The 26936-nt window shown below is 36.5% G+C and overlaps 1 protein-coding gene across 6 annotated transcripts in view; it reads right to left on the bottom strand.

Annotated features, from left to right (window-relative positions):
- NARS2 (asparaginyl-tRNA synthetase 2, mitochondrial) overlaps positions 1–26936 on the bottom strand; it is a 129906-nt gene that overhangs the window by 40387 nt on the left and 62583 nt on the right. For all 6 annotated transcript variants that reach the window (XM_060605514.3, XM_078433054.1, XM_081790337.1 and 3 more), the window contains exon 7: positions 2734–2866. In XM_060605514.3, the coding sequence (XP_060461497.1) occupies positions 2734–2866 (133 nt within the window). The remainder of the gene's footprint in view (positions 1–2733; positions 2867–26936) is intronic.

Genomic DNA, 26936 nt, shown 5'->3' on the forward strand with positions numbered 1-26936 from the left:
AGAACAAAAGGAAGCTAAAGATCTTTTCCCTTGAGCCTATATTACCTTCAATCTAACAGTGAGATAAAGAAATCACTAAGTAACTGAATTATTTATGAAGGGTCATATACCTCAATCACTAACAAAAGCTGGCACATATGGGGAACACACAAAAACAGGCTGATTGGATACCCAGCCTGTACTAGTGAGGGGTACAATACACCTATCTGTAAGATGAAGACTTTGACCACTGGGGTTGTTAAACTGGTGTGTTTCACATGAGCAGTAAATTTCCATTTGAAGAAGAAAATCATTGCCTTCTCTAACCTTGACTTTCAGACTATGCTCTATAAATATATTTGAAGAAAACAGAAACTTAACTGAAGGGTTAGCATAACCTTCAGATGTTTTAAAAAATATATTACTCAATGGGTCAAAAATAGTAATATTTATTTGTTTATACCTCTTGGGGGGAAAATCCTTTGTTACTCTGATTTCATATTTTCATCAAGATAATAATTTCCACAGAATGTAATTTATAAAAGGGATAAAATTAAGAGAAGCAGAAGATTAATTTTCAGGGACGCACATCTTTCTTCTGTCTTTAAGGAAAAGCTTGCACTTCAATTAATTAAAAATCATTCAACAGTGTGTGCTGAGTACCACTCAGTAGAATACCAAATAAGAATTATTTAGTTATAGAATATACAATTATAGAGCAAAGATTATCATGTTTAATAAATTCTAATCTAATTTTTGTCTTTGGAACTTTTCTCTGATATCTGTGTTTGGGCAGGAGAGACAGAGAGAGTCAAGGCAAAAACAGGGAGTAAAGGGTGTGGTTCCACTGCTTACAATACTCTGTCTAAATCAAACAGTAATACAGAATAGGGTGGTATGCTCAGACTGAAAGCTGCCTAAGGAATTTTAAGCCTCCTCGTGAGTCTCAGATCCTGAATCCCCACAACTTAGAAAAGAGCTACTTGACAGCATTACTATTGCCATTTTTGGCCAGATAATTGTTTGTTGAGGGGGAGGGACCTGTACATTTTAGCATGCTGAACAGCGTCCCTAGCCTTTACCCACTAGATGCCAGTAGCAACCACTCACCCGTCTCTTCCATCCACTTCCTAGGAGAGACAACCAAAAACGTCCCCTGGGGAACACTGATCCGAGAACAATCAGTGGGAGATGTTAAAGGGGTAAGTGGAAACTGTGGGGTATGGTCAAGACACCCCTTCAGGACCAAGAGTTTTTTCTCCACTTGGAATATTAACTGCTGATGTCTCATGGTTGGACTCCTCTTCAGGAACTGGCCAGGCCAAGAGTGCTATCTTACGCAAGAGTATGTCTCTTCCAAGACTAATCCATGTCAGGTAACTGTTGGACAGGGAAAGAACAAAGGCCCACCACCCCCTTGTCTTCCTATGGGACAACTATGAACATTCCAGCTCCAAAGTTCCTCAAAGAATTAGCTAAGGCCTCTGTAAATGCATTGTAGTTCAACTTTTCCCTCTGCCCAATACAGCTTTCTTCCTTTCCTTACGGGTATTGCTCTCCAGAGCATTCCCCAATAATCCCAACCCCCAAATCTGCTCTATAGTTTGTTTACTAGGAAATCCAACCAGGACTGGATAATAAAATAGTAAGTCCGTTCTATTTGATGATATACGTGGTATTTATGTTTTAGGTAGAATTGGGCCATTTACTGGGTAAGAGCAGAAAGATATAAAATGAATAGAAGTGAGAGTTGATGAAAGTTGAAACATTCTGTAATTAAAAATCCAAACTAAGATATTAGTGGTACTGGAGAGACAATTCATAATAACAATCATTTCTGGGTACAAAGTGCCATGACCTATTATTCTATGTGCCTTATATACATTATCTGTGTAATCCTCTGAACTACCGCATAAAGTAGGAACTATTACTCTCATTTTACAGATGAGGAAACTGAGGCTCAGAGAATTAACTCCTTTGTCTAAGGTCACATAGCAAGTAAGTGGTGGAGCTAAACATTCCTGGTCCATCCAACTTCAGAGCTTATGTGCTCTATCTGGATTACGGCCACAGCCTCCTAAAAAAGCTCCCACCCCCATTTTTATCTCCCTCTAAATAATTAAATTGTTACGTAAGAGATGTTTCTAAACTATGATAGACAATGGCTTTTCCCAACTGAGAACTCTTTCTCCTTTAAGTCCAAACTACTTAGTATGGCATTTACAAAGTCTTTCTTTCATGATCTGACTCTTGACTATCTCTCTGGCCGTACCTTTTGTCCCTCTTCTTCCCAAATAGAGCTCTGCTGGCTCCTATACATGCTTTCCAATATATCTATGGAGACATTTCTCTAACTATAAGGATGTTTTATTTATTTGCCTAACAAATAACGAGAGCTAGTATTTACTGAGCCTGCCATATGCCAGGCCCACTACTAGGTGCTTTACATTATACAAACATTTCATTTACTCCTCCCCATAACCTTATGAAATAGTTACTATTATTCTCATTTTATAGTTGAGAAAGCTAAAGATCATCAAGGTTAGATAACATCAAAACAAAAGTAATGGCAGAGCTGGGATATGAACTTAAATCTATCTGACTCTTGTACTTTAAAGGCACTTAATGTTTATCAAATTTAGTTCTCCATCTTCTTCACTCCATGAACACCTATAATGCACAGATGTACACAGAAGCATTTCAATCTCACAGATATCTGTTATTCAGAAATTGTTTTAAAACTTGCATACCTACCTGCATGAGATCTTGAAGACTCTCAACAAAAGAAATCTCTGCTTCTACCATATAAAACTCTGCCAGGTGTCTCCGGCTCTGAGAATTCTCTGCTCGGAATGTTGGACCAAAGGTAAACACTTGAGTAAAAGCTCTGCAATTCAAGATTAAAAGTATAAAAACAGGATTCACATTATTAATTTTAAGTATTTAAAACACTCAGTGTACTCTTAAGTATAAAAGGTTTTGTGCCTCTGTCTTGTCACAAATCCACCCATATTAGCTGCTATATTTCTCTAATGGGTGATAATAATAGTTTCATTAAAAATGTTACATTTATAGAAACCATTTTATCCCGAAGGAATTTGCAAATGCTTTACAAACCCTATGGCTTACTAAATATAGAATCAACCACTTCTGGGCGCACTCAACTGCAGCTGCCTTAAACAGCAGGCAACTACACTTCGCAGCAATCAAGAACAAAGTAAAGGAAAAATACCACAGCCCAACAAGCTTCACAGAGATTCTATATAGTCACAGTTAAAACTAGAATTTCACATGGATAAAGTATGCTCATTTTTTTTTTTTAAGTGAAAAAAGAGTATCTGATATGTATGGTGATCTGTCTTGCTCAAATCCTCTTCAGGTCCTTCACAACCACCCAAGTGTTTCAATGATCGCTGAATGACCCCTGAAACTTGGGGGTGAGGACGGATTTTGAAGAACTGTCTACTTTATTCTCTGGTATTCAAGAGAATAGCTCATAGCGCAACAATTCAAATAGTGGGGGAAAATCTTACTTTTCAATTCCTGCAGAAAAGTGGACAGTACACTTTCATTCTTTAACACTTAAAGTCTCCCTCATGTGGAATCAGGCCAACAACTGGGGTTAAATCAAACATATATGAAATACTGAGTATTTCCTGAGGACTATCTAATCTTTGAATTTTAAGATTTTGCGAGGACAAAACAAGAGACTTGGGGCTCCTCAGCTATTATCGTGAGTATTCATCATTTGACTGGCATTAGTCAAACAACATTAAGATCGGAAAACAGTGCAGAAAATAGATTATGGACACACACACACACACACACACACCCATTGGGCTTTTTTTTTAAGATACTCTAGGAAATAAAACAGTAAGACAATTATAATGGAAATCAAGATATTTATTTTTTCTTTCAAAAGGCTATTTTAGTTGAGGCCTAGTTGGTAAGAAGCTTAGGAATTTATGTTTTGGTTCTAGTCACCTTCCTGAAACCATAATCAGTTAACCTCCAAGAACCTTAGTTTTTAATGGAAAAATAAACAATAAGAATTCAAAAATATTACTATGGTAACCTCTCTGTTGAACTTCAGATCCAGACGTGCCTACTAGAATGTTCCTGAAAACACTGACCCTACCTTGTGCAAAATGAAAATCCTTGCCCTGCTCCCAGAGTAAACAAAACACAAAGCAAAGAACAATCCTTCCTCTCCCTTTTCACTTTCCCCAATTCTATTAATCTCAGTTACTCCACCTCATCACCCAAACCAGCTCTCCCACTGCCCACATTTCCCATATCATATTGTTTACACCTAGGAAAACTCTCGCAAATCCACAGACTCCCTGCCCCTCCCTTTATTATTTTATTTTATTTTATTTTATTTTATTTTATTTTATTATTTTATTTTATTTTATTTTATTTTATTTTATTTTATTTTATTTTATTTTTTATTTGAGAGAGAGAGAGAGTGCATGTTGGGGAGGGAGCAGAGGGGGAGAGAGAGAATCCCAAGCATGCCCACTGCTCAGTGTAGAGCCTGACAGGGACTCAAACACATGACCCCAGAATCATGACCTGAGCTGAAATCAAGAGTTGGATGCTTAACTGACTGAGCCGCCCAGGTGCCCCCACCCCACTTTTTTTTTTTTTTTTAATCTTCAAAGATAATGCTAGTATAAACTCTCATGTATTGCCTGGAGAACTACAACTTTTTAAAATTAATTAATTTAGAGAGAGTGCAAGCAGGGGAGGGGCAGAGAGAGCAGGAGAGAGAGAATCCCAAGCAGGATGTGCGCTGTCAGCACAGACCCTGACTCAGGGCTCTAAATCACCAACTGTGACATCATGACCTGAGCCGAAACCAAGAGTTGGATGCCTAACCGACTGAGCCACCCAGGCGCCCCGAATTACAACTTTTTAACTGGTGACTGCCACTTGTCTTTCTTCCTCCAGCCCCAAGCTACTATGACTTCTCAAACTCATGTGTGATTATACCAGCCATAATTTAAAAATCTTCAATGATTCCCTACTGTTTAAATAATACAATTCAAACTCCTAACTTTGACTCACTTTCTTTCTCAAAGCCTTTTCTCTAGTTATGCTGAAGATACTCCCCTCACACAGCATGCTCAGGCAAGTCTTTAGGCCTTTGCTAGGCTGTTCCCTGCCTCTAATGACCATTACTGGCTCCTCTCTCTCCAAAGAGCAAATTCCCAACTATCCTTCAAGACTTGACTCAAATGCCACTTTCTCTTTGTAACCTTACCATACATCCCCAAATTTACTGTTCCCTCCTTTATAGGACTATGACATTTTGTTTATGTATTATACAGAATATATCACTTTGAAATGCAATAATATATGTGTCTTTCTCTCCCAATAAACTACGAAATTTTCCAGAGCAGGAATCATGTTTTATTCATATTTACATCTCCAGTGCCTAAGATAAAACAGGTGCTCATGCTGAATGAATGAGTACTAATGATGATGACAGGCTTCCTCAGTTGTAAAGTGGAAAAGTACAGCATGCTCACAAACGGTAACATTACAAATAATGTACAGAAAAATACTCAGATACATTTTACTGTGGCTGTTACTCAGTACCTAAAAGGTGTCAAACAATCTAGGCCTGTTCCAAATAATAACCTAAAAAATTATAAGGCCCTGGGTTTCCAATCTGTGACTACACAATCTCTAGGTAGGTTGTCAGTAGTATATCTACATAAACGAAATGACATTTCTTTCTGAGACTTCATCAGTGATCTTCCTGAAATACAAGGAAAGCCAATGAGACTGTTTTTCAAAAGACACATATAATCTGTATTAAGATACTAGTTACAGAGAAAATAGTTTATAAGAAGAACTACAAGTTCCAGTCAAAAGGACATCTGCTTCTCACATGGCAATTCTACGTAGGGTGCCCAAAGATGAGTAGCAATAGGGATTTTTAGTTTAACGACGGTTAATAATTTTCCCTAGCAATGTAGGGTAAGCCGCTCTAGTATAAAATAATGAAGAATGCCAGGGATTCTTATTTTAATTATAATATGGATCAGGCTCTGATTGAGGTACCCAAGAGTTAAGTATTATTCTAATAGGGTAAGTAAAAACTGATGGCCATGTGCTTCCTCTGAATTAACAGAAATTTAAAATGATCTGGAAGCTATGTTACAAAACTGCCTCATTCAGCATCTAGTCTTTAAGCAGATGAACATTTAATCATTCCATAATGAACATCTTCTGCCAGTGCCCAGTGTTTGCTTACAAAAGTAGGGACAGCAGCAGTAGTACCAGCGATAGCAGCTGCTGTTACAAGTACTCCTTGCGGGCCACACACTAGCTGTAAGAACCTTACAGTTAATTCCTTTATAGTTAACTCAATAAAGTATGTATTGTTACTTCTCTTTTTCAAGCTAAGAAATGGAACTTCAGAGAGGTTAAGAAGCTTTCCCTTAAGTCACGGAGTCGCAGCCTCTTAAGTGGTACAGGCCAGATTCAAATCCAGATCTGATCCTAGTGGTCACGGCCTTTATCACGATATGAAAATAATGATGCTCATAACTGAACACTGACAGACTCAGAGAATTACAAAGAAAACTTTATAATGCACCTCCCCCCATACTCTTCTCAGAGATAATCAGGGTGAGTAGTTTGATATATTTATTGTATTGTATTGTATTTATTATATTGATATATTTATCTACCTTACGAATAGTTTATTTGTTTTATGTGTTAAAGTTATAGCTTACTAGGATATGTTGCCTTCATGTAAGAAGAATGATAAATTTTCATCAATATTTCCTAACCTTTAGCAAGTCATTTAGCCTTTCTGGTCTCAAATTCTTACATGAGTGGGAGATAGGAGCAGCTTGGCATTAATCTCTAGTGTCTTTTACAACAATTTTGTTTCTAGGTCCACGTGAAATCATTCGTATTTTAATTTATGCTGACTTCTTCTTTTTTGTCTTCCACAGACATGAAAGACATTTGCAGCAAGGCTTGGGCTAACCAACATTTAAAATAAGATCTGACAACAAGGCCATTTCTAAAATAAGACACAAAACCAGGTGAAAGGCCAGTACTGCTGTGAGAAGAGACCAGCAGAGAAAGAAAACACTCAGCACTAAAAAGCATTCTTGTGCCAAATTACGGAGAGAGGCAAACTATATAAGGAAAGTCCACGAGCTTGGACTTGATGTTTAAGATAACAAAAGTACATTCAATACACATCAACCAACTTAACTACAAAAACAGCTTTTTAAAAATAAAAAATAAAGTTACCAAAAAAAGGTTGTACTACAGCCATAAATTGGTAAGTGGATTACTGTAAAATGGTCACTGAGTGCTTGGCCATTTATTCTTTTGGGCCCTAAAATTTAAGAGCTAATCTTCATATTTTGAAAGAATAGAGGAATTACTGTTCCTTAGCTGGGGAAGAACTTATTCAGCAGAAGATGGATCAGCAACTTTCCCTAAGGCCCCCACTCCCAACCTCCTATCACTTGTCTGTGGTCAGCTCAAAAAAATTCCATTGAACTAAAATGAACTCACAGCTTTCACCTAGCTTTTAAAACAGTCTTTGTCAAATGGTATTCCCATCTTTCAGAAGGAAATCATCTGTTTTACTACTGCTTTGAATCCACTGGCTTATCACTACTATGACACATTTGCCATTCATTATTTCCACAGAGCGGACCCCTACCTTTCAGCGTTCCCCTCTCACTCTGACCATCCAATGATACACTAGGTGGAAGGGTGTAATACGGAGCTCTCACCATTTCAACAATTCATGTCAAGATGCCTTAGGGAGGATGCATCCTCAAATCTAAAAATTATTCTCTACCATCACTGTTAAACATTTCTTAAAAAATTGTCTTTAATGTTTCCTAAATATTTGATTTAGTACTGAGTTTGAGGCCCAAACAAAATTTAATCTTAACTGTATAATGAGCTTCAAAGATCAAGAGAATCTGACTACAATCCTGGAGGGTTGGCTACTCTTCTCCAAGGAGATAACATCTTGCTCCGGGGGAAGGACATTCCAGAAAAGGGAACATCAAGCACACAGGTCTAAGGTAGGAACAAGCATGGTAATAGGAAAGTCTGGATATTTGATTCTCCTTGGAAGATTCTCTCCTCTTGAAACATTTAACACTGTATTCTCCTAGTTTTCCTATTTATTTGATGTCCATCTCTGTCTCTTACCTTCTACTCTAGCTGTTTATTAAACACTAGAGTTCCTCAATACTTAGTCACTAGAGGCTCCTCGGTTCTCACGGTATGCATTCTCCCTAAATGAGCTCACCTCAGCCAACAAATTTCAATCAATCACCTATCGGCATACAATTCACACATTTATATCTCCTGCCCACATTTCTTCTCTAAGCTCCAGAAGCATATCAGCTATTCGACTGATCTGCTGACTTGTCACAAATGCAACTCACACCTTCCCCTACCCTCATTTTGTCTTCAATCTTCTTCTAGCCTTCTTAAGTCAATCCTCTCATTAGGCTCTTTTTAGTAATACCATGTACTCCTGTTCACAGCACCTTTTAAAATTTAAAAAAAAAAAAAAAAAGAAACACATAGATGTGATCATTTGTTTAATGTCTGTCCATCTCCTTCATTTGTCTGTAGATTTCATTACCTTATCTATTTTTTGGTTCATCATATTACCCTCAGTCTTAACCCAGTGCCCAACAACATCAGACAATTACAGTTTGTCAAATAAGCAAATAACTTGTTTTCCATAAAATTTGCTGATCTCCAAACTGAATATTTGAAACAGCATTAGGTTAGGGGTGAGGATAGAGGAGTAATATGAGGAAGATGGTAAACAGAATATAAATTACTAAGCAAAAAATTCTGCTATTTTCTAAAATAGTTTTTCACAGAAGGCACTAGGAGATAACAAAATCAGTTTTTTGAAAAGTGACTGCCCATATACTAGTTTTTACTCTATAGTCAACAAGTAAATTTTTGACAAGGACTAGATCTGGTGAACTTCTCTGTTTAGCAAAGATTTTATTTCTTGATGAACTGAAATATTATCACATGAAAAAATCACCCTAAGTCTTATTCTATGTAAACAGAGCAACAGCTGATTCTTTTGCTTTTGTGACAGTGGATACCAACAATTTAGAACAATTATTCCACTTCATCATTCCTGCAATGATGGGCTCTTCAGAGGACTGGCTGATTGGATAGGAGGTCTTAGAAAATAAGATTTTTGTAAAAGGCCATAATTTGCGGACAGTCCTAAATGAATATTTATCCTGTTTCAATAAGACACTAAAATCACTTTTCCAAAAAAGCTAAAGCTAAACATTGTCAACTGCATCTATTCATACCTAGATTATCCTTCTTATACTTCTCGTATTTAACAGCCCTTATAATGAGGACCACTAAAGAGAACAAAATGTGGTACGTGCACCACATGGTATTTACATATTATTGAAGTCTATAAAGATTTCTAAGGTTATCTTTCTGAGGCCTGATGCTAGAGGTAGATGAGTCATTATGGCATTGAACTATCAACAATTTCCTGGGCTTACATCCTGTACAAATGACCCTTGCTTTTTTAAGGTTATGGTAATGATTAAGAACATGTACTCTAAAAACTTAAACTGAAATCCTGGCTCCTCCACTTATGAACTAGCCAAGTTAACTTCTTTTGAGAATAAATTTTCCATGTGAAAATGGGGTTATGTAGTATACATATGTATGTATGTAGTTAATACATATGTCATGAAGTTATTATAAAGATAAAATGAAACAAAATATGTGAAAAGCTTAACCTCATATTAACTAAATGGTAAGTGTCCAACAAATGGGTAATAACTACTTTTTTGTTTGTTTCCTTTCTTTCCAAAGGTCTAAGTTCTCATTTGGTTGGTCTCAAGACCTCTTTATACTTTCAATTACTGAAGATCTCAAAGGAATTTTGTTTATGCAGGTTATGTCCACTAGTATTTACCATCAAAACTGAGAAATTTAAAAAACTGATTTTAAAACAATGATAAACCCATATAAGTCATAAAGAACATTTTTTAATAAAAATTCATAAGAGGAGTGGTACTGTTTTACATTTTTATAAATCTCTTTCATGTCTGGCTTAATAGAAGACAGCTGGATTCTCATATCTGCTTATGCATTCAATCTGTTGTGCTATCGCATGTCACGAAGACTTTGGAAAACTTCAGTGTACACTCATGAGAGAATGAGAATGAAAAAGGCAAATACTGTCTTAGTATTACTATGAAAATAATTTTAATCTCAAAGGCCTCTCCTGAAAGGATCTCAGGAGGCCTCAGGGAATCTCCACACCAAATTCTTGAGAATCACCATTTCAGGAAATGGTTCTCAATGAGGAGTATTAATTCTGGGCTTTATCTCTGGAGACCTTCACTCAGAAGGATGGTGGCAATGAGTATATTTTAAAAGTTCCAAAAGTAATTATTATGTGAACCCATGATTAAGAACCACTACTCTAAAAAATGTTTAGATTCCCTAATTGATATCCTTTTTTAGAAAGCCTCTTGACTAAAATTCTTAAATGAACGATAACATGTTTTGGTGAGGATGTAGACAAACTCCTCATACACAGCTTGTAGGAATGTAAAATTGTGCAGCTGCTATGGAGAAGTCTGGTGATCCCTCAAAAAGTTAAACATAGAATTATCATACGACCCAGCAATTCTACTTCTGAGTATATACCTCAAAGAAATGAAAATAGATGTTGAAACAAAACCTTGTACATGAATGTTCATAGCAGCATTATTCATGATAGGCAAAACTTGGAAAAACCCCAAATGTATGTTAACAGACTAATGGAAAAACAAAAGGTGACATATCCATACAATGGAGTATTATTCAGCCAGAAAGAGGAATGAAGTACTAATATACCCCACAATATGGATAAACCTTGGCATTATGCTGAAACTAAAGAAGGCAGACATGAAAAGCCCCATATTGTAAGCTTTCATTTCTGTGAAATATCCAGAACAGGCAAATATTTAGGACAGAAAGCAGAAGAGTGAGCGCCAAGGACCAGGGAGAAGGGAGAATAGAGAGTGAATGCTTCGTGGGTATGGGATTTCCCAGTGATGAAAATGTTCTGGAACTAGACAGCGGTGTTGGTTGCACAATGGCATGGATAGTAAACTTCTTGTTATGTATATTTTATCACAATAAAAAGTTCTTTTAAGTTTATTGGAACTAATTGTCCATGAGGTACTTCACCCATTTTATTTTATCCTTGCTACCCAAAAAGCACTATACAACATGGTCATCCTGTTCTTGGTGGCTATTTCTGACTCCTCTTTCAGCTGCTTGCAATCTCTGAGACTGCCACTTCCGACCACTTACGGCTGCTCTTTCCCATCTTACGTTTTCCTCCACCTACAGCCCTTTCTTAGTAAGCACTGATGGTCAATCAGGATACTTTTTCATTTCATTTTAGGTTACAACCTAATGGTAACACATCCGATAAAGTTTATAGCTTTTAAGATCCCTTTTGCTCAGGCTCAGAGATTTACCAAAAATGACTTCTTTTTGGCATGTGTCTTTCCCCCCTACCTCCTTTAGCTACTCTCTGGTCTAAAGCTGTTGTGGAACACTGTGGATTCTAAAAGGATTCAGTCAGTTTACTGACTGAGCAAAAGGAAGTTTTGTTGTAAATGCTTAAATGATGTACTGCAGTGGTTCTACACCTTTAGCAGCATTAGACTCCCTGGGGCTTGTTAGAATTCAGCTTGCTGGACCCCACGCTCAAGGTTTCTGCTTCAGTAGGTCTTAGGGTAGGCCTGAGAGGTCATATTTTTACAAGCTCCCAAGTGATGCTGCTGGTCCAAGGACAACACTTTGAGGACAACCGATCTGGTGGGGGGGGGGGGGGTTCTCAATCTTGACTGTGTAGAGTAAGTTATGGTTCTTCAAAAACAATCAAGAGACCCAGTCCCACCTGCAGACCGATTAAATCTGTTTTTCTGGGGGCTTGAGTTGAAATATGATGCACCTATATTTTTTAAAAGGCTTGCCAGACATTCTTTCTTTCCCTCCAGACATTCTAATGGACAGCTAGAGTTGAGAACCGCTGATGTAGACCTTCTAATTACCAATTATAATGCAACATAAAAGGGACAAATAATTGGTACAGAGGTACCATTTGCATAAGAGCTATAGACTAAGAATGAAATAAGACATTTTTAATATTCTTGACCAACTCCAAATCAGAGCTTGTTCTATGAACACAAAAGCATAAAGAGACCATGACAGACTAGAAACAGGCAAGATGCTTTTAGAGGAACACTTGGCCTGCAGAAATAATGCAGAAAAATCTCTATTTCTCTGCATTCATTTCCCCTGTATTCTAGAAGAGGAGGAAGAGGAGGGGGAGGGAAAGGATGGGTGAGAGGAGAAAAGGAAGACACAGAATAGAGAAATACCCATTTAGGCCCTGCAGTAAGTCTTTTACGTGTGTACCAAGTGACATATACAGGGATTTCAGAGCTGCACAACAATGCACTAGGAAAACACTAGGAAAAAATACCCATCAGCAATAAAATAGATGATTTGTGGCATATTCATACAAAGGAATATCCCACAGTAGCGAAAATGAATAGATTATGCAACATGAATATAAGGTAACAATGTGGAGGCTATTAGGAATATATTAAGTGAATAAAGGAAGTCATAGAAGAATACACACAGATGATTCCATTTATACAAAATTCAAAAGCTTGTGAAACTAAAAAATGAGTTGTTTATGAACATATGTGATGACACTATGAACAAAAAATGATAAACACAAAATTGAGGCTAGTGGCTAGTTCTCATGGGGAGGGAAGGGGAAAGACTACAGAAACATTTTGGAGGACCAGAGTGTTGAATATATCATTATTCTTTATGCTTTACTTACACATCTATTTAAAAAGTAATTTTGTGTCCATGCAATATTTAGGCACCAAAAAAGACACAGGATGGACAAACTAATGGAACACAATAAAAAGTAAAAATGACAAAATTATATTAAAACTAAAGGGCAGGCATTGGCATCAGAGCCCCAAACACCTGACCACGATGCCACTCAGTTCTTCATACTTCCTACCTTTCTCCTCTCTCTGTCCATTCAATTTAACTCAACAAACATTAACACACTCTGAGTACCTGTATTTGTCCAGCATTATTACTGTGCTAAGGGCAACAGAAACCTTAGCACCTCACAGCACGTAACACGAGTGACTTCAATGCTTTATGCTTTGGCCAGAGGTCAGTTAAATTTGCACTGCTCAATATGGTGACTACTAGCCATATATGGCTATTTAACATTTACACTACTTAAAATTAAGTAAAATTAATAAAAATTCAGTCTCTCAAACTGGCCACATTTCAAGTGCTCAACAAGCCACATACAGCAGCTAGTGGCTACTGTATTGGACAGTGAAGATACAGAACACTCCCATTGCTGCAGTGAGTCCTACTGTCTAGCACCAAAGTAGACTGCTGAATTCTCAATGAATACAGAAGATAAACAACTGAGAAAAACATGTGCTCAGGCAATGGGACATGAGGGCAGGGATCAAAGGAGGCCAGAGTTGCTGGGGCCTACTCAGACATGTTTTACTCTACCCACAGCTATTGACCTGTCATGTCAGGTCCCTGTGGCTCTCCTCCCCTGTCTCATATCTGTTGCTTTATAAAAATAATGCCCTGCTTTGTGTTTGGAGCCATAGTTTCCCTCTTCTGATAAAATGGCTGTCTTTCTGGAAGGCACTGATACACAACCTAAGAATTATTCAGTAATCCATATTTCTAGCTTTTATTTAACTTTCCATCTATGTGCATACCTAACTCTGAGAAGCCGGTTTTGACAGGCTATTAAATCATCCCATGGCCAACTATAAGCCATTGCATTTATCATCTTCAAAAGATGAGGATGAACCTACTATTCTCCAATGATAGTGGTTTCCTGAGAAGGAACATTCAAAACAGATACATGATACAATGAATAGTTCTTCCATCTTTTGATTTGCTTTCACTTATAAATACGTCACTAAATGCCAAAAAGAAACAATGAGTGCTGAATAATACTAAAAACAAATACTTTTAATTATATGGATTATGGTATAATCTACACAAAAGGTAGGGAGACTTTGGATTGAACAATTTGAGCAGGTATCTTCAAATTCTCCTGTCATACTCAATGCTCAATAGCTATATATGAAATACCAGTATTATATCAAACACATATTTTGGCTACAATGGGCATGCTTGTAAATTTTGAGATAATTCTTTATACAGTAGTCCCCAAAGCACGGTCTTCCCAGACTTCAAATGTTCTCACTGAATCTTGCACTATACTGCTGTGAAGTAGAATCAGGAGGAAAGCACAGAATAATTACCCAGTTGAAGAAACTAAGTAAAAGTCACTAAAAGATGTTACAGAAACAAAAACATTTAGGTTTTTATCTTTATCTTCCAACCTCCATCATGATCCACACACTAAATTTGCCTCTTAAATGTGAAATATGGCTGGCTCAGGTTTTGCATATTCTCCAAATTGTAGAGATTTATGTGACACATGTATATTTATCTGTCCTATGCACCTGTTTCAAGTGGCAAAACATGGGTTTTACTTTTTCAGTGCAGGGGTATACAATAGGAGATAAAGTGGGAACTGACATCATACGATTATCAACTAACAAATGTGAGTGAGCTTATTTGTTACCAATTTCTACTGGTGAGAGAGAAGCAAAAAACCATGGCTGGCTGAGTGTCTTATTACCAATTTCTTTTCGAGAAGCAAAAATGAAATTTCCTTTTATTTTATAAAAAAGGAAGCAAATCTGTCTTACTAAAGCAAAATACATACAAGTGGTTTCTGCAATTCATGTACATAGTTTATAGGTGATTTAAAATAATTTTTAATAACACCAAAGTTTCTAAATTCATACAAAAAGAAATTCATACCAACAATATGGGACGGTAAAACGAAATTCTGTTAAATGAAATAATGTTACATTAAAATATCTAAACAGATCCAATATATTATTCCAGGTGTGTTAATGTATTTTTTGATGGAAAAAAATTTTTTTTAAGTAGAAAGATTGGTGAAAAAAGTCAAAAGTACAGAAGTAATTCAAGCCTACAGGTCATAGCAACCAACCAAGAAGAAATAGATATAGCAGCCTAGGACCTAACTATCTTACAACAATCATTATCTACTATGAAGTCATATTCATTTATTTCTTCATTAAACAAACATTAGGGTACTAACCACTATAAAAAAGAAATAAATCAGGCATGGCCTTTGCCCTCAAGGCTTATATAGACTAGGAGGGGAAATCACAGACGTAAATGTACAAGCTACAATGACAAAATTCCTAAGGAAAAAAATAGAAGAAAATCCTTGTAACCTTTTGAGTAAGACATAAAAATCATGAATCAAATAAGAAAAAAGTGAGTAAGTATGTATCAACAAAATAAAAAAAAAAACTTTAGTCTTCAAAAGGTACTGTAAAAAGATGGAAATAGCAAGACACACTGGGAGAAAGTATGTACAATACATACATATGATAAAGGACTAGTATCTAAAGCATATGAATAACTCTTATAACTAAATAATAAAAAGACAAAGAACCTAACAAAAATGTGGAAAGGAACTGAAAACACAGTTAACAAAAGAAGATACATAAATGGCCAATAAGCACATGAGAAAAAAAATTCCAACAATATTAGTCATCACAGAAATGCAAATTAAAACTGTAATGAGACATATACTTAGAAGGACTAAAAAAATACGGACAACATCAATTTTTGTCAAACACGTGGATCAAATAGAACTCTCATCTTTTGTTGGTGGGCATATAAAATAATACAAGTACTTCGCAAAACTGTTGGGCAGTTTCTTATAAAATTAATCACACATTTACCATACAATCCAGCAATTCCTAGGTATTTACCCAGAGGAAATGAAAACATGTGCACACATAGACTTGTGCATAAATTTTTATACAGTTTCATTATAATATCCCCAAACTGGAAACTAATGTCCATCAAAAGGTAAGTGAATTAACAAATTGTATATTCATGCAATGGAATAACATTTAGCAATAAAAAGGAACAAACTACTGGATGAATCTCAAAAGCATTATGTTGAGTGAAAGAAGTCAAATACAAAAAAGTAAATACTGTATAATACTATTTATATAAACCTAAACAAATTATATAAATACTATTTATATGAAATTCTAGAAAAGAAAAATTCAATAAATTTTTTTCAATGTTTATTTATTTTTGAGAGACAGAGAGAGACAGTACATGAGTGGGAGAGGGGCAAAGAGTGAGGGAGACAAAGGATCTGAAGCAGGTTCGAGGATTCGAGCTATTAGCACAGAGCTCGATGCAGGGCTCAAACTCACAAGCCGGGAGATCATGACCTGAGCCGCAGTCGGATGCTTAACCAACTGAGCCACCCAGGAGTCCTATAGAAAAGGAAAATTCTAGTCTGTGACAACAGAAAGTTGATCAATGGTTGCTTAGGGCCTGGGGCCAGAGAGGGAGACTGCCTGCAAAGGGAAACAGGGGACTTTTATTTTGGTGATAGAAATATTTATTTTTATTACAGTAGAGGTTACAATATAAGGCTTTATTAATTTGTCAAAATTTATTGAACTGTACATTTACAATGGGTGGTTTTCTCATATATAAAGTATATTCAATAAAGTTGATTGAGAAACAACAATAACAAAAAGCGCTTATTCATGCATTGGCTTAATTACTCAATTGGCCTGTTACTTAAGTTCTAGTCACTACACTATAAAAGGTGAAGTGTCAGGCTCCTGGAACCATAGAAGGGGCATAGCAATCATCTACTTCAAAGAACAAGAGAATCCAGAACTCAGTGATGTCTCATTGTCAACATAGCTGACCACAGCTCTTACGGTAGATTATGACCTGATCTGCTCTCACAGTTTATTTCTGATTTGGTCTTCAAATTCTGAAAGGTATCTTATTTTTGTGTCCTAATCCCTTCCTTCATTCCAAGGTACTGGTATAGTTTAACCTTCTGACCTGTCTTGTCTTGTGAGTTTTGAATTCTGGCAGACTCACTATTTGTCTCAGTCTTCTGCTTTGCATAAACGCCAGCGCTGTTACTCTTATGAAACTGGCTGCCTGCTATTTTTCCTGGTTACAACACCTTGGCTTCTTTCTTTATAATCACCCTGGGTTCTACAGGTCCCAGATGTCATAACGACCATCATCACAGCACTTACCATTTCAGCGTCAAACTGTGATAAACACTGGGCTGCACACAGTATCTAATTCTCACAATAGCTCTGCAAGGTGGCCATTACTATTCATCCTTATAGTTAGGAAGTGGAGCCTCAGATAAACTTACAAAACTAGTATGTATAAAAGGAGAATGCTAATTTGGGGCACGTGGGTGGCTCAGTTGGTTAAGCCATCTGACTTCAGTTCAGGCCATGATCTCACGATTCGTGGGTTCGAGCCCCACATCAGGCTCTGTGCTAACAGCTCAGAGCCTGGAGCCTACTTCTGTGTCTCCTTCTCTCTCTGCCCCTCCCCTGTCTCTCTCTCTCAAAAATAAATAAACATTTAAAAAAAGAAAAATGTGTTTTTTTTGTTTTTCGTTTTTTTTTTTTTTTAAGGAGAATTCTAATTTAAGTTTGACTATATGACAATTTGCTTGGACAAATTCAGCACTTTCTGGTAGGGATAACATTATCTCAGTAGCGACTTCACTCTGTAATAGCACTGGCAACCTCTATATGTCAATTGACAAGTCTGTCCCATATTTTTAACATTCTCCTTGGTGTCCAACACAGTTACATACCATCTGGGTAAACACTAAAATTATTACCGAATAAATGAGTACCCAGAGTTATTTTTAGGTAGAAGAAAACAAGCTAGGGGGGAAAAAAAGACAAACGACACAAATTTTCTCTGTTCCCAACCCAACCTAAATTCTACAAACATGTAATAAACAGATTTTTTTTCCCCCTTCTCCTAAAAAAGTAATTAAACCCACCAGAGCAAAACAGAATTTGGACAAGATTACACAGTAATTGTAGACAATAATAATATCAGTTTTGCTCTTTATAGCTCCAATTACCGTCCATAATGCTTAAATTACTACAGATTAATTGATACGTCATTATAGTAACCTGTTAGACAATGCTAACAGGCATTGCATTTTATGCAAAATGAGTTCTGTTTGTATCATTCCTCAAAGGACTGACTGGTAATTTTTTTTAACTCACAGCAAACGTGCTTATTTCAAAGGCATTCAATCCTTTAGATATTTTGCTCAGCCAGACCTGAGATAAAAGAAGAATGGGGCTGATTCTCTGATACACCTGAAGTGGAGAAAAGGAAAATTAGTAACAGCCTTCACAAAGGAATGCAATACTAGAAATAGGTAGAGAAGCCCATGTTTAGACTTGCAAGGTGGTATGCTGATACTGCAGAGTTAATAATGCGTTAGACAAAGGCACTAACTCATCACACAAATAATGCAGAGCCTAACGAGAAATGAAAGTAAATCATTACCACTCAAGCTAATAAAAATGAAGTTCAAATAGTAAATTGAGCACAGATATTTATAGGAGTCCCCCTTCTACTTGCTAGATGGGGTAATGCCCGATTCATGAATCATTTCATAAAGACAATTAGATCTTAAAAAAAAAAAAAAACCCCACAGATATTTACATTCACTCCTTCCTGAGACAATCTTAAAATAATAATAAGTTAAAAGGAAGAAAGGGGAAGAGGGTCTTCAGGGGACAAGAGACTTCAACCAATCTTTGGTTGAAGAAAACAGTTGTTGAGTGATGACCAACATGTCAAAGTCTGGAAACCATTACCTAGAATAGAGAGTTAAGTATGCTGCAGAAGACAGGAGGTGAACTGCACACAGAACCTTGGTGAGGCTGGAGATGGGGGAAATGGAGATTCACTGATTGAGTTTACATACGGAACTGTCAGCCCTCTCACACTTCCCACAGAATGGCTGGAAGCCAGATGTCGCCATCAACCAGGGAAGAGTCTTTCTCCAGGGCAGTAGTCCTCAGCATCATTCTCACCTGATAGGTTTGTCATGACACAGATTGCTGGGCCCCACTCCCACTGTTTCTAATCCAGTAGTGGTTGCCAGGGGCTGGGGAGAAGAGGAATGGGTGGTGCCTACTAATGGATAAGTAATGAAGTGATAAAAAATATAAAATTAGATAGTGGTAATGGTTGTGAAAGAGGACCCAGCTGTGCTTTACACTGCCTCTATTTTGACTTCAGACTATACTTTCTAACTGAAGTTCTTTCCAGCTTATCTTTTCACTCAGGCAAAAGACCCAATGGGCAAAGCATCCCGTGATGGGAACCAAAACTACCCCCTTGAGCACTGACTGCCCTGACTTCGGCAAAGCCCCCACATGACTGACTCCAAGACAGTGACCGACCTGATCTTTACCGCCCACCTGCACACACTCACCAATCTTTGTCCCACATCTTCCTTTTATGAACCTGCCAGTATTTTCAGCACATTGGAGACAGCCTTTGGGATATTAGTCTGCTATTTTCCCAGCATGGTCCTCACTGATATAAATTCCTGTCTTGTTTCACCACCACCTGTCTTTCCGCCTTTGGATTTTGCCAGCAGCAAAGGGCTCAACCTGGTCTGTTTGGGACCTCCAAAGCCATGTGCTCCTGTACCCCTGGGCCCTAATTACAGTTGCACAATTTTGCAAATATAGTAAAAACTACTGAATTATAAATTTTAAAGGGTGAATTTTATGGTAAGTTAGTTATATCTCAATAAAGTTTTTCTTTAAAAAATCATTTTACTCATCTGTACACAGGGCTCTAACCAAAGCCCAACAAATAGATTGGAAAAAATTTTAAATCATGTCTCCCTTTTGTCTTTCCTATGCTAAACTTATTCAGATTCTTCAACCATTTCTTTAGACCATGATGTCTACATCCCTCTCATCCTGGCTGTTGCCCTAAAGTCAGATAGGATACGAAGTCACAACCTTTTCATACAAAGTTTAATAAAAGATTATAAGTATTTGGAAGCAGATAAGGGAACAGGGCAGAAAAGCTAGACAGTTTACTAGCTTTTCATGATTTGGCTAAATATAATTCATTCAAGGATAGTGTATTACACAAGACATTAAAGAACCAAAAGACATTCCACAACCAAATACAGATAACATGTACTGGGGTAACTAAAAGTCTGTATACCAAAAATGCTCTAAAGTTGTATTAACTAGATTCCTGTTGTTCCAAGAACAGAAAAGCAATAGAATCCAAACTAAATATAACAGCCAGGGGTCATTAAATATAAATGATATTTTAAAATGCACTCTCATGTAATCATTCCACTGATAAGGTTACTTCTAAATTCAATTCGACCTAGACAAGGTTGAAATTCCCTTGCCATATGCTGTTCTTGCCTCAGGACAGTCTTTTGTATATATAACAGTTACCATGCTGTGAGTTTTTTACTTAATGCCTATCATGCTCATTCGATTGTACAGGGTCATGAAGGTTGGGATCCTATCTGTTGCGTTCATCTCTGTATCCCAGCACCTAACCTAGTGTTTGGTACACAGCTGACTCTCAACAAATATTCAGTCAAGCTGAGATTGATTTTTGAACTCTGAATCAGGCAAATGATAGCAAAAGAAATTATGAAGACAAAGAGGAACATGATAGTTTGAGGAGTTTGTGGGCTAATTGGGAGATAAGCATATAAACAGGTAATTACAAGTTTTTTATAAATAGGATTGATAGAAATCCTTTCCAACAGGTATTAAAGTCTTGATTCTGTATTAATGTTACAAAATTAAACAGTCCCTAAATCCCAAAGCTCAGAGTCTAATCAACAGAGAAAAAAAATCAGTGATTCCAGTGTTATAAAACAGAATAAAGCAACATGGATGTACAAAAGAAGCACACTTAAGCAAGTAAGATGTGGGGGTGGGAGTGGGGATCCTGGGAGAGACTTTTTTTTAAGTTAAAAAAAATTTTTTATTATCTACTTATTTTTGAGAGAGAGCGCAAGCGGGGAGGTACAGAGAGACAGGGAGACACAGAATTCGAAGCAGGCTCCAGGCTCCAACCTGTCAGCATAGAGCCCGTCACGAGGCTTGAACCCACAAACCATGAGATTATGACCTGAGCCGAAGTCGGATCCTTAACTCACTAAGCCACCCAGGCGTCCCTGGGAGAGATCATTTTTAAGCTGAGTTTAGATGGGATAGGCAGGGGTTAGCTAGACAAAGGCCTGAGGACATTCCAGGCAGAATAACAACAAAGGCACAGAAACACCTGTATATTAAACAGGATGTGATTAGACAGTTATAAGCAGTTTAGGATAGCTGAAGCAAAACGAAGTAGATGCAAATGACTGAAAAGATGCAATGGGTGTTGAAAAAGAAAAGTTGGGGATGATATTAACACAGCTACTGGAAAGATTAACACAAACTGGAAAGAAGGTAGTACCATTTCCTGGCATCGGGAATTCAGAAGGAAAAAACAGACTGAGGGAATAAGATGATGGATTTAGTTTTGAACATGTTGAGATGGTTAAACAATAGCCAACTGGAGAAGACAACTGGCATTTCACAGGTGGGAACCGAGCAGAGATTTCACATTGGAGATATGAATTTCACAACACCATTCTTTGACCATTGCCTCATAATTGTGCAGATTTTAACCCTACCTAGCACTTCCATACCAATGACTCTTCATTGAGACCTCCAATTCTTTAAATCCACCACTTTTTCCATCATCACCCACCACCCCTACTTCCTCACTCCTTCTTGATCATGACCTTCCATACGTATCTACTTCCATCAATCTCATTTGGCAATACCCAACCCCTGGTTAACCCAAATATTCACAATCTCTGTACTGCACCCAGACAAACTAAATATTCCTACTAAAAATGAAAAGCCTCTACACTTACTGCTCAATTTGCCTGAAATGCTCATCCGCTAGCTATACTGTACAAATGAAGAAATTGGTAAGGAGATAATGAATTTCCTGAGTCTTTTATACAAATAGTCTGTGAATTCATATTTCTACCAAAAGTTATTTTTTTTTCCTTTTTAAAGTTTATTTATTTATTTTTGAGAGAGAGAGAGAGAGAGAGAGAATGCAAGCAGGGGAGAAGGACAGAGAGAGAGAGAGAGGTGGGGGGGGGGGACTCCCAAGCAGGCTCTGCACTGTCAGACCCTGACATGGCACCTGATCTCACAAATAGTGAGATCATGACCTAAGCCAAAATTAAGAGTCGGACACTTAACTGACTGAGCCATCCAGGCGCCCCCAAATAGTTAATTTTTAACATACATAATACACTAAAAAGAAATCTCTTTGCTTTAAGGTCCCATTATCATATCAAGAGAACACCATAAAGAACCACCATTATTCATTATTCCTATTTCATTATTCATGAAATTAGGTAATTAAAGATCTCAAAGTTTCATGGTGATATCTTTTCCATGAAACAGAGTAAAAGAAGTGATTAATATATATTTAACTCTGGTGTGGGCTTGATTTTATAGCAGAAACTATACAGACAAATTTGGAAGAATGAGAATTCAATTTACCAATACTTACTAAATATCTACTAATTTTAGTAGACATAAATATTTAGGATGTTTATAATCTGAGGTAGACATGAAAAGAACTAAAAACTGGCTAAATGTTAAGAGGAACTTTTTTCCTTTAGGACATGAGATAGGTGAGTACTGTAAGAAAAAAGAGAAAAATAATATTTGAGAAAAGCAGGGAAGGACTCAAGGAGAAAGTCTGCTTTCAGTTGAGCTGTGGAGAAATGAGATATGGAAAAAAAGCAGTCTACTGCTACAGGGAGGGGCATTAGAAACAGGCACGTGCAAAAACATATAGAATGAATAAAATAACTATAATCAAAAAACTCTTGAAAATCAAAGAAGTATAAATTAACAAAGTTCAGATAATCATCTAAGCATCAAGTGGATGAGGAATGAGAAAGTTCTATGGGATGGGAAGACAGTTTCACAATTATAAAGGATACCTCTGTAACTCAGGTTCACATGTTGACATCCTTACCACAGCCACTTAACAGGATGAGTACATCCTGAGTATGAATGTTTCATGGCTTGTGAGCTCAGCATGTGAACTGATGAGATGACCCACGGGAGTGATTTTAAGATTGCTCATACCAATCACAAAGCAAACAATCAAACTAGAAGAAAATCAACTTGAAGTGTAAGCTGATTCCTCCTTGTCCCCACAATGGAAACAGCTGATTTTTTCTCATTAAAAAAGTAATAAATACTAGTTTTTTGGATCTGAATAAAAGACAAACTTAAAGAAGAAAATAAAAATTAGCAGAGATGGCCACTGCTTATTAGTTGAACACTGATGTATATCTTTCCTGCATACACATGCATACACATTATAAAAACCTGGAATCACATTCTACTTTCTGTTTCATAACCATTTTCCCCCTTTTAACAACATGGTGTAAAGCTTTATCATCAGTTTTAAAAGCTGTACAGTAATCCATTGTTTGGATGATTCATAATTAATTTTACCCTCAGTTCATTGCCAAGGTCCATTATATCTAGTTTTAATTTTTAAGTTTCTTTGTTGAGCAATGTGTTGTTATTTTGAAAGAGAAAGTTTTTTTTAAATTTTTTTTAAAATGTTTATTTTTGAGAGAGAGAGAGAGACAGAGTTCGAGCCGGGGAGGGGCAGAGAGAGAGGGAGACACAGAATTTGAAGCAGGCTCTAGGCTCAGAGCCCGACACGGGGCTCGAACCCACGAACTGTGAGATCATGACCTGAGCCGAAGTCGGACGCTTAACCGACTGAGCCGCCCAGGCGCCCCGAAAGAGGAAGAACTTTTAAAGAAAATTTTAATTCCAGTAGAGTTAAAATACAATGTTATATTAGTTTCAGGTGTACAATATCGTGATTCAACAGTTCCATCCATTACTCAGTGCTCATCAAGATAAGTGTACTCTTAATCCCCATCCCCTATTTCACCCACCCTCCCACCCACCACCCCTCTGGTAACCATCAGTTTGTTCTCTACAGCTAGGAGTCTGTTGTTGAGCCATTTTAACTATTTCTTAAATTAGCACTTCATGATTTATACTTTCTTAAAAGTTATATTAGTTTCCTAAGGTGGTCATAACAAATTACCACAAACTGCTGGGCGTAAAAGCATACACGTTTATTCTCTCACAGTTATAAATGCTAGAAATCTGAAATCGAAGTGTTGGCAGAGCCATGCTCCTTGTAAGGTTCTAAGGAGGAACTTTCCTAGTTTCTGGTGCCTCTCAGCAATCTTTAGTATGCATTCCTCAGCATCACTCCTATCTCTGCTTCTGTCTTCACATGGTCTTCTTCCCTCCATGACTATCTCCTCCATGTCTCTGAATCCAAACACCCTTATTTCTTTTGAAAGATAAGAGTCAGTGACTTTAGGCCCACCCTAATCCACTATTTTAATTTGATTCTATCTGCAAAGATCTTTTTTCCAAATCAGGCTGTATTCAAGGGATTTCTCTTTGGGGTACATTAATTCAAGCCACTACAGATGTCATCCAAAAGACAGAGAAATTTGTACTACTTTGTTCAAATAGAATAAAACTAACTGAATCCTTTCATGAATCTAAGATGCATATAGGGTTTAGTGATCTTATTTTCCCTATATATTTAAAACATTTTGCTATTTCATCATCCTACAAATTATTTCATCATTACTCATCAATTACTCCTAGTTAGGTTAAAAAAGAGTAGAATATTGAAAATAGAAGAATGGTGGGTGCCTATGACAGACACATAGTGGATAAGAGGAAGATACAGAATGAGATAAATCAGCACCATTATATCATCCTCAGTTTTCTTACCGCAGTACACACAGAATTGTGTCATCTGTAAGAAAAGCCTGGAGACAGTATTGTTAAAGTCTTTTTGTAGTTTTCAGAGAACACAGTTGAGAATTGAGATCTTTTATTCTTCACTCACAATGACAAAGAGAAGAAAAATGATAAAGATGCTTCATAAATATTAGGCAAGCCAGGAAATGAATGCAAAGAGACAGATAGTAACAAGCTAGTCTCTAGTAATAATGGTAAAATTGGTTGTATATAAGTGAAATCTCAGACAATGAGCCTACACAGATAACGATATCCTAAATGAATTTTCTCAAACCCAAGAACTGATAAGGGAACAATATATTTTTAAGGGCAAAAAGGAAACATGATATTTTTATCCAATTAGTTATTCTACAGTTACGACTTCATCATGCAATGATATGCAACAAGAACTTGGATCATACCATTCTGCTGAAAGGGTATGCAACAATATTGTTTAATCATTTGTGCATAAGAATTTACTTGATATGGTTAATAAATGAACAAAGGCTGAAGGCAAGGATGTATACAAAGGTGTTTGGAGGAAATAATATCATGTAGAAATAAAAGAAGTTAAGTGACTTGATAATTGGTGTTCACGAATCTAAAAATAAAAATATTTTGCAATTATGGATCAAAATAGATGGCCACACTTTCTTCAACAAGATTATGAGCTATCCTGTTTTCAAAAGTATTACTTTTTGATGATGAGAGTGCAAGAACCAGAAGTAATAATAAGCTAGACATTATTAAAGAAGTATTTGAAATCGAGAATCTGTATTAAGTATAGATATATTTCTGGTTCATGCCATGGCAGTCAATAAATAGCTACATTCAAAGTGCTGTGTCTAGATGGGGTATTTTTAAAACCCAGAAAAGTGGGAATAAAAATTGAGGTTTGCTACCATCATCAAGACAATGAAAAACAACCCCAAGAATCAGAAAAAAAAAATTTGTAAATCATATATCTGATAAGGGACTTATATCCAGAGTATATAAAGAACTCTCACAACTAAATAATAAAAGACAACCAAACCAAATAAAAAAAAAAAAAAAAAAAAAAAAAAAGAACCAAACACTTAAATAGACATTCTTCCACAGAAGATATCCAAATGGCCAACAGGTACACTCACCATCAGTAGTCATTAAGGAAATGAAAATCAAAACCATAATAATATGCCATTTTGGCACAATAAAAAAGACATACAGTACGAGTTGACAAGAATGTAATGCAGGCACTGTGGAAAACAGCCTAGCAGTTCCTCACAGTTCCTACCATGTGACACACAGGTTCCATTTCTAAGTATCTATCAAGAGAAATGGTCACACAAATATTTGCACTCAAATATTCACTATTCGCTATCACTATGTTCGCTCTTACTAATAATAGCCAAAAAGTAGAAATAACCCAAATGCCCATTATTACCTGCTGAATGTATAAACAACTATAGTATACTCATATATGTTATTTGGCAATAAAATCAAATGAAATACTACTACATGCTGCAATGTGTACAGACATTGAAAATATTATGCAAAGTGGAACAAAATATGATATACTATGTATTTCATTTGTATGAAATATCCAGAATGGGCAAATGCACAGACACATAAAGTAGACAAGTGGTTGCACGGAGTGGGAGGGAGGATAGAGGGTAAGTGCTAATGGAAAAAGTTTCTTTTTGGATGACAAAAATATTCTTAAATTAGATTATGGTGATATTTGAACTGTGAAAATACACTAAAACCCATTGAATTGTATCCTTTAAAATGATAAATTTTATGGTAAATAAGTTATCTCTCAATAAATCAGTCTGTAAAAATTTGGGTTTGCTATGTTTAAATTCTTATTAAAATTCTAATAAAGTTGATTTTCACTATTTCTTTATTTTTGCTTCTGAAAATTATTCAGAAGATGGCTTAAAAATATTTATTAAAAATAAGGTGAATTATCCCCAGATGGTAAAAGGTGATGACTATTTTCTTGGTACAGTGAGGGTTAATCAAGCTTCGTAAATG

This window comes from Panthera onca, chromosome D1 (genome assembly GCF_046562875.1).
Source record: "Panthera onca isolate mPanOnc1 chromosome D1, mPanOnc1 haplotype 2, whole genome shotgun sequence".
In the NCBI taxonomy this organism is placed as follows: domain Eukaryota; kingdom Metazoa; phylum Chordata; class Mammalia; order Carnivora; family Felidae; genus Panthera; species Panthera onca.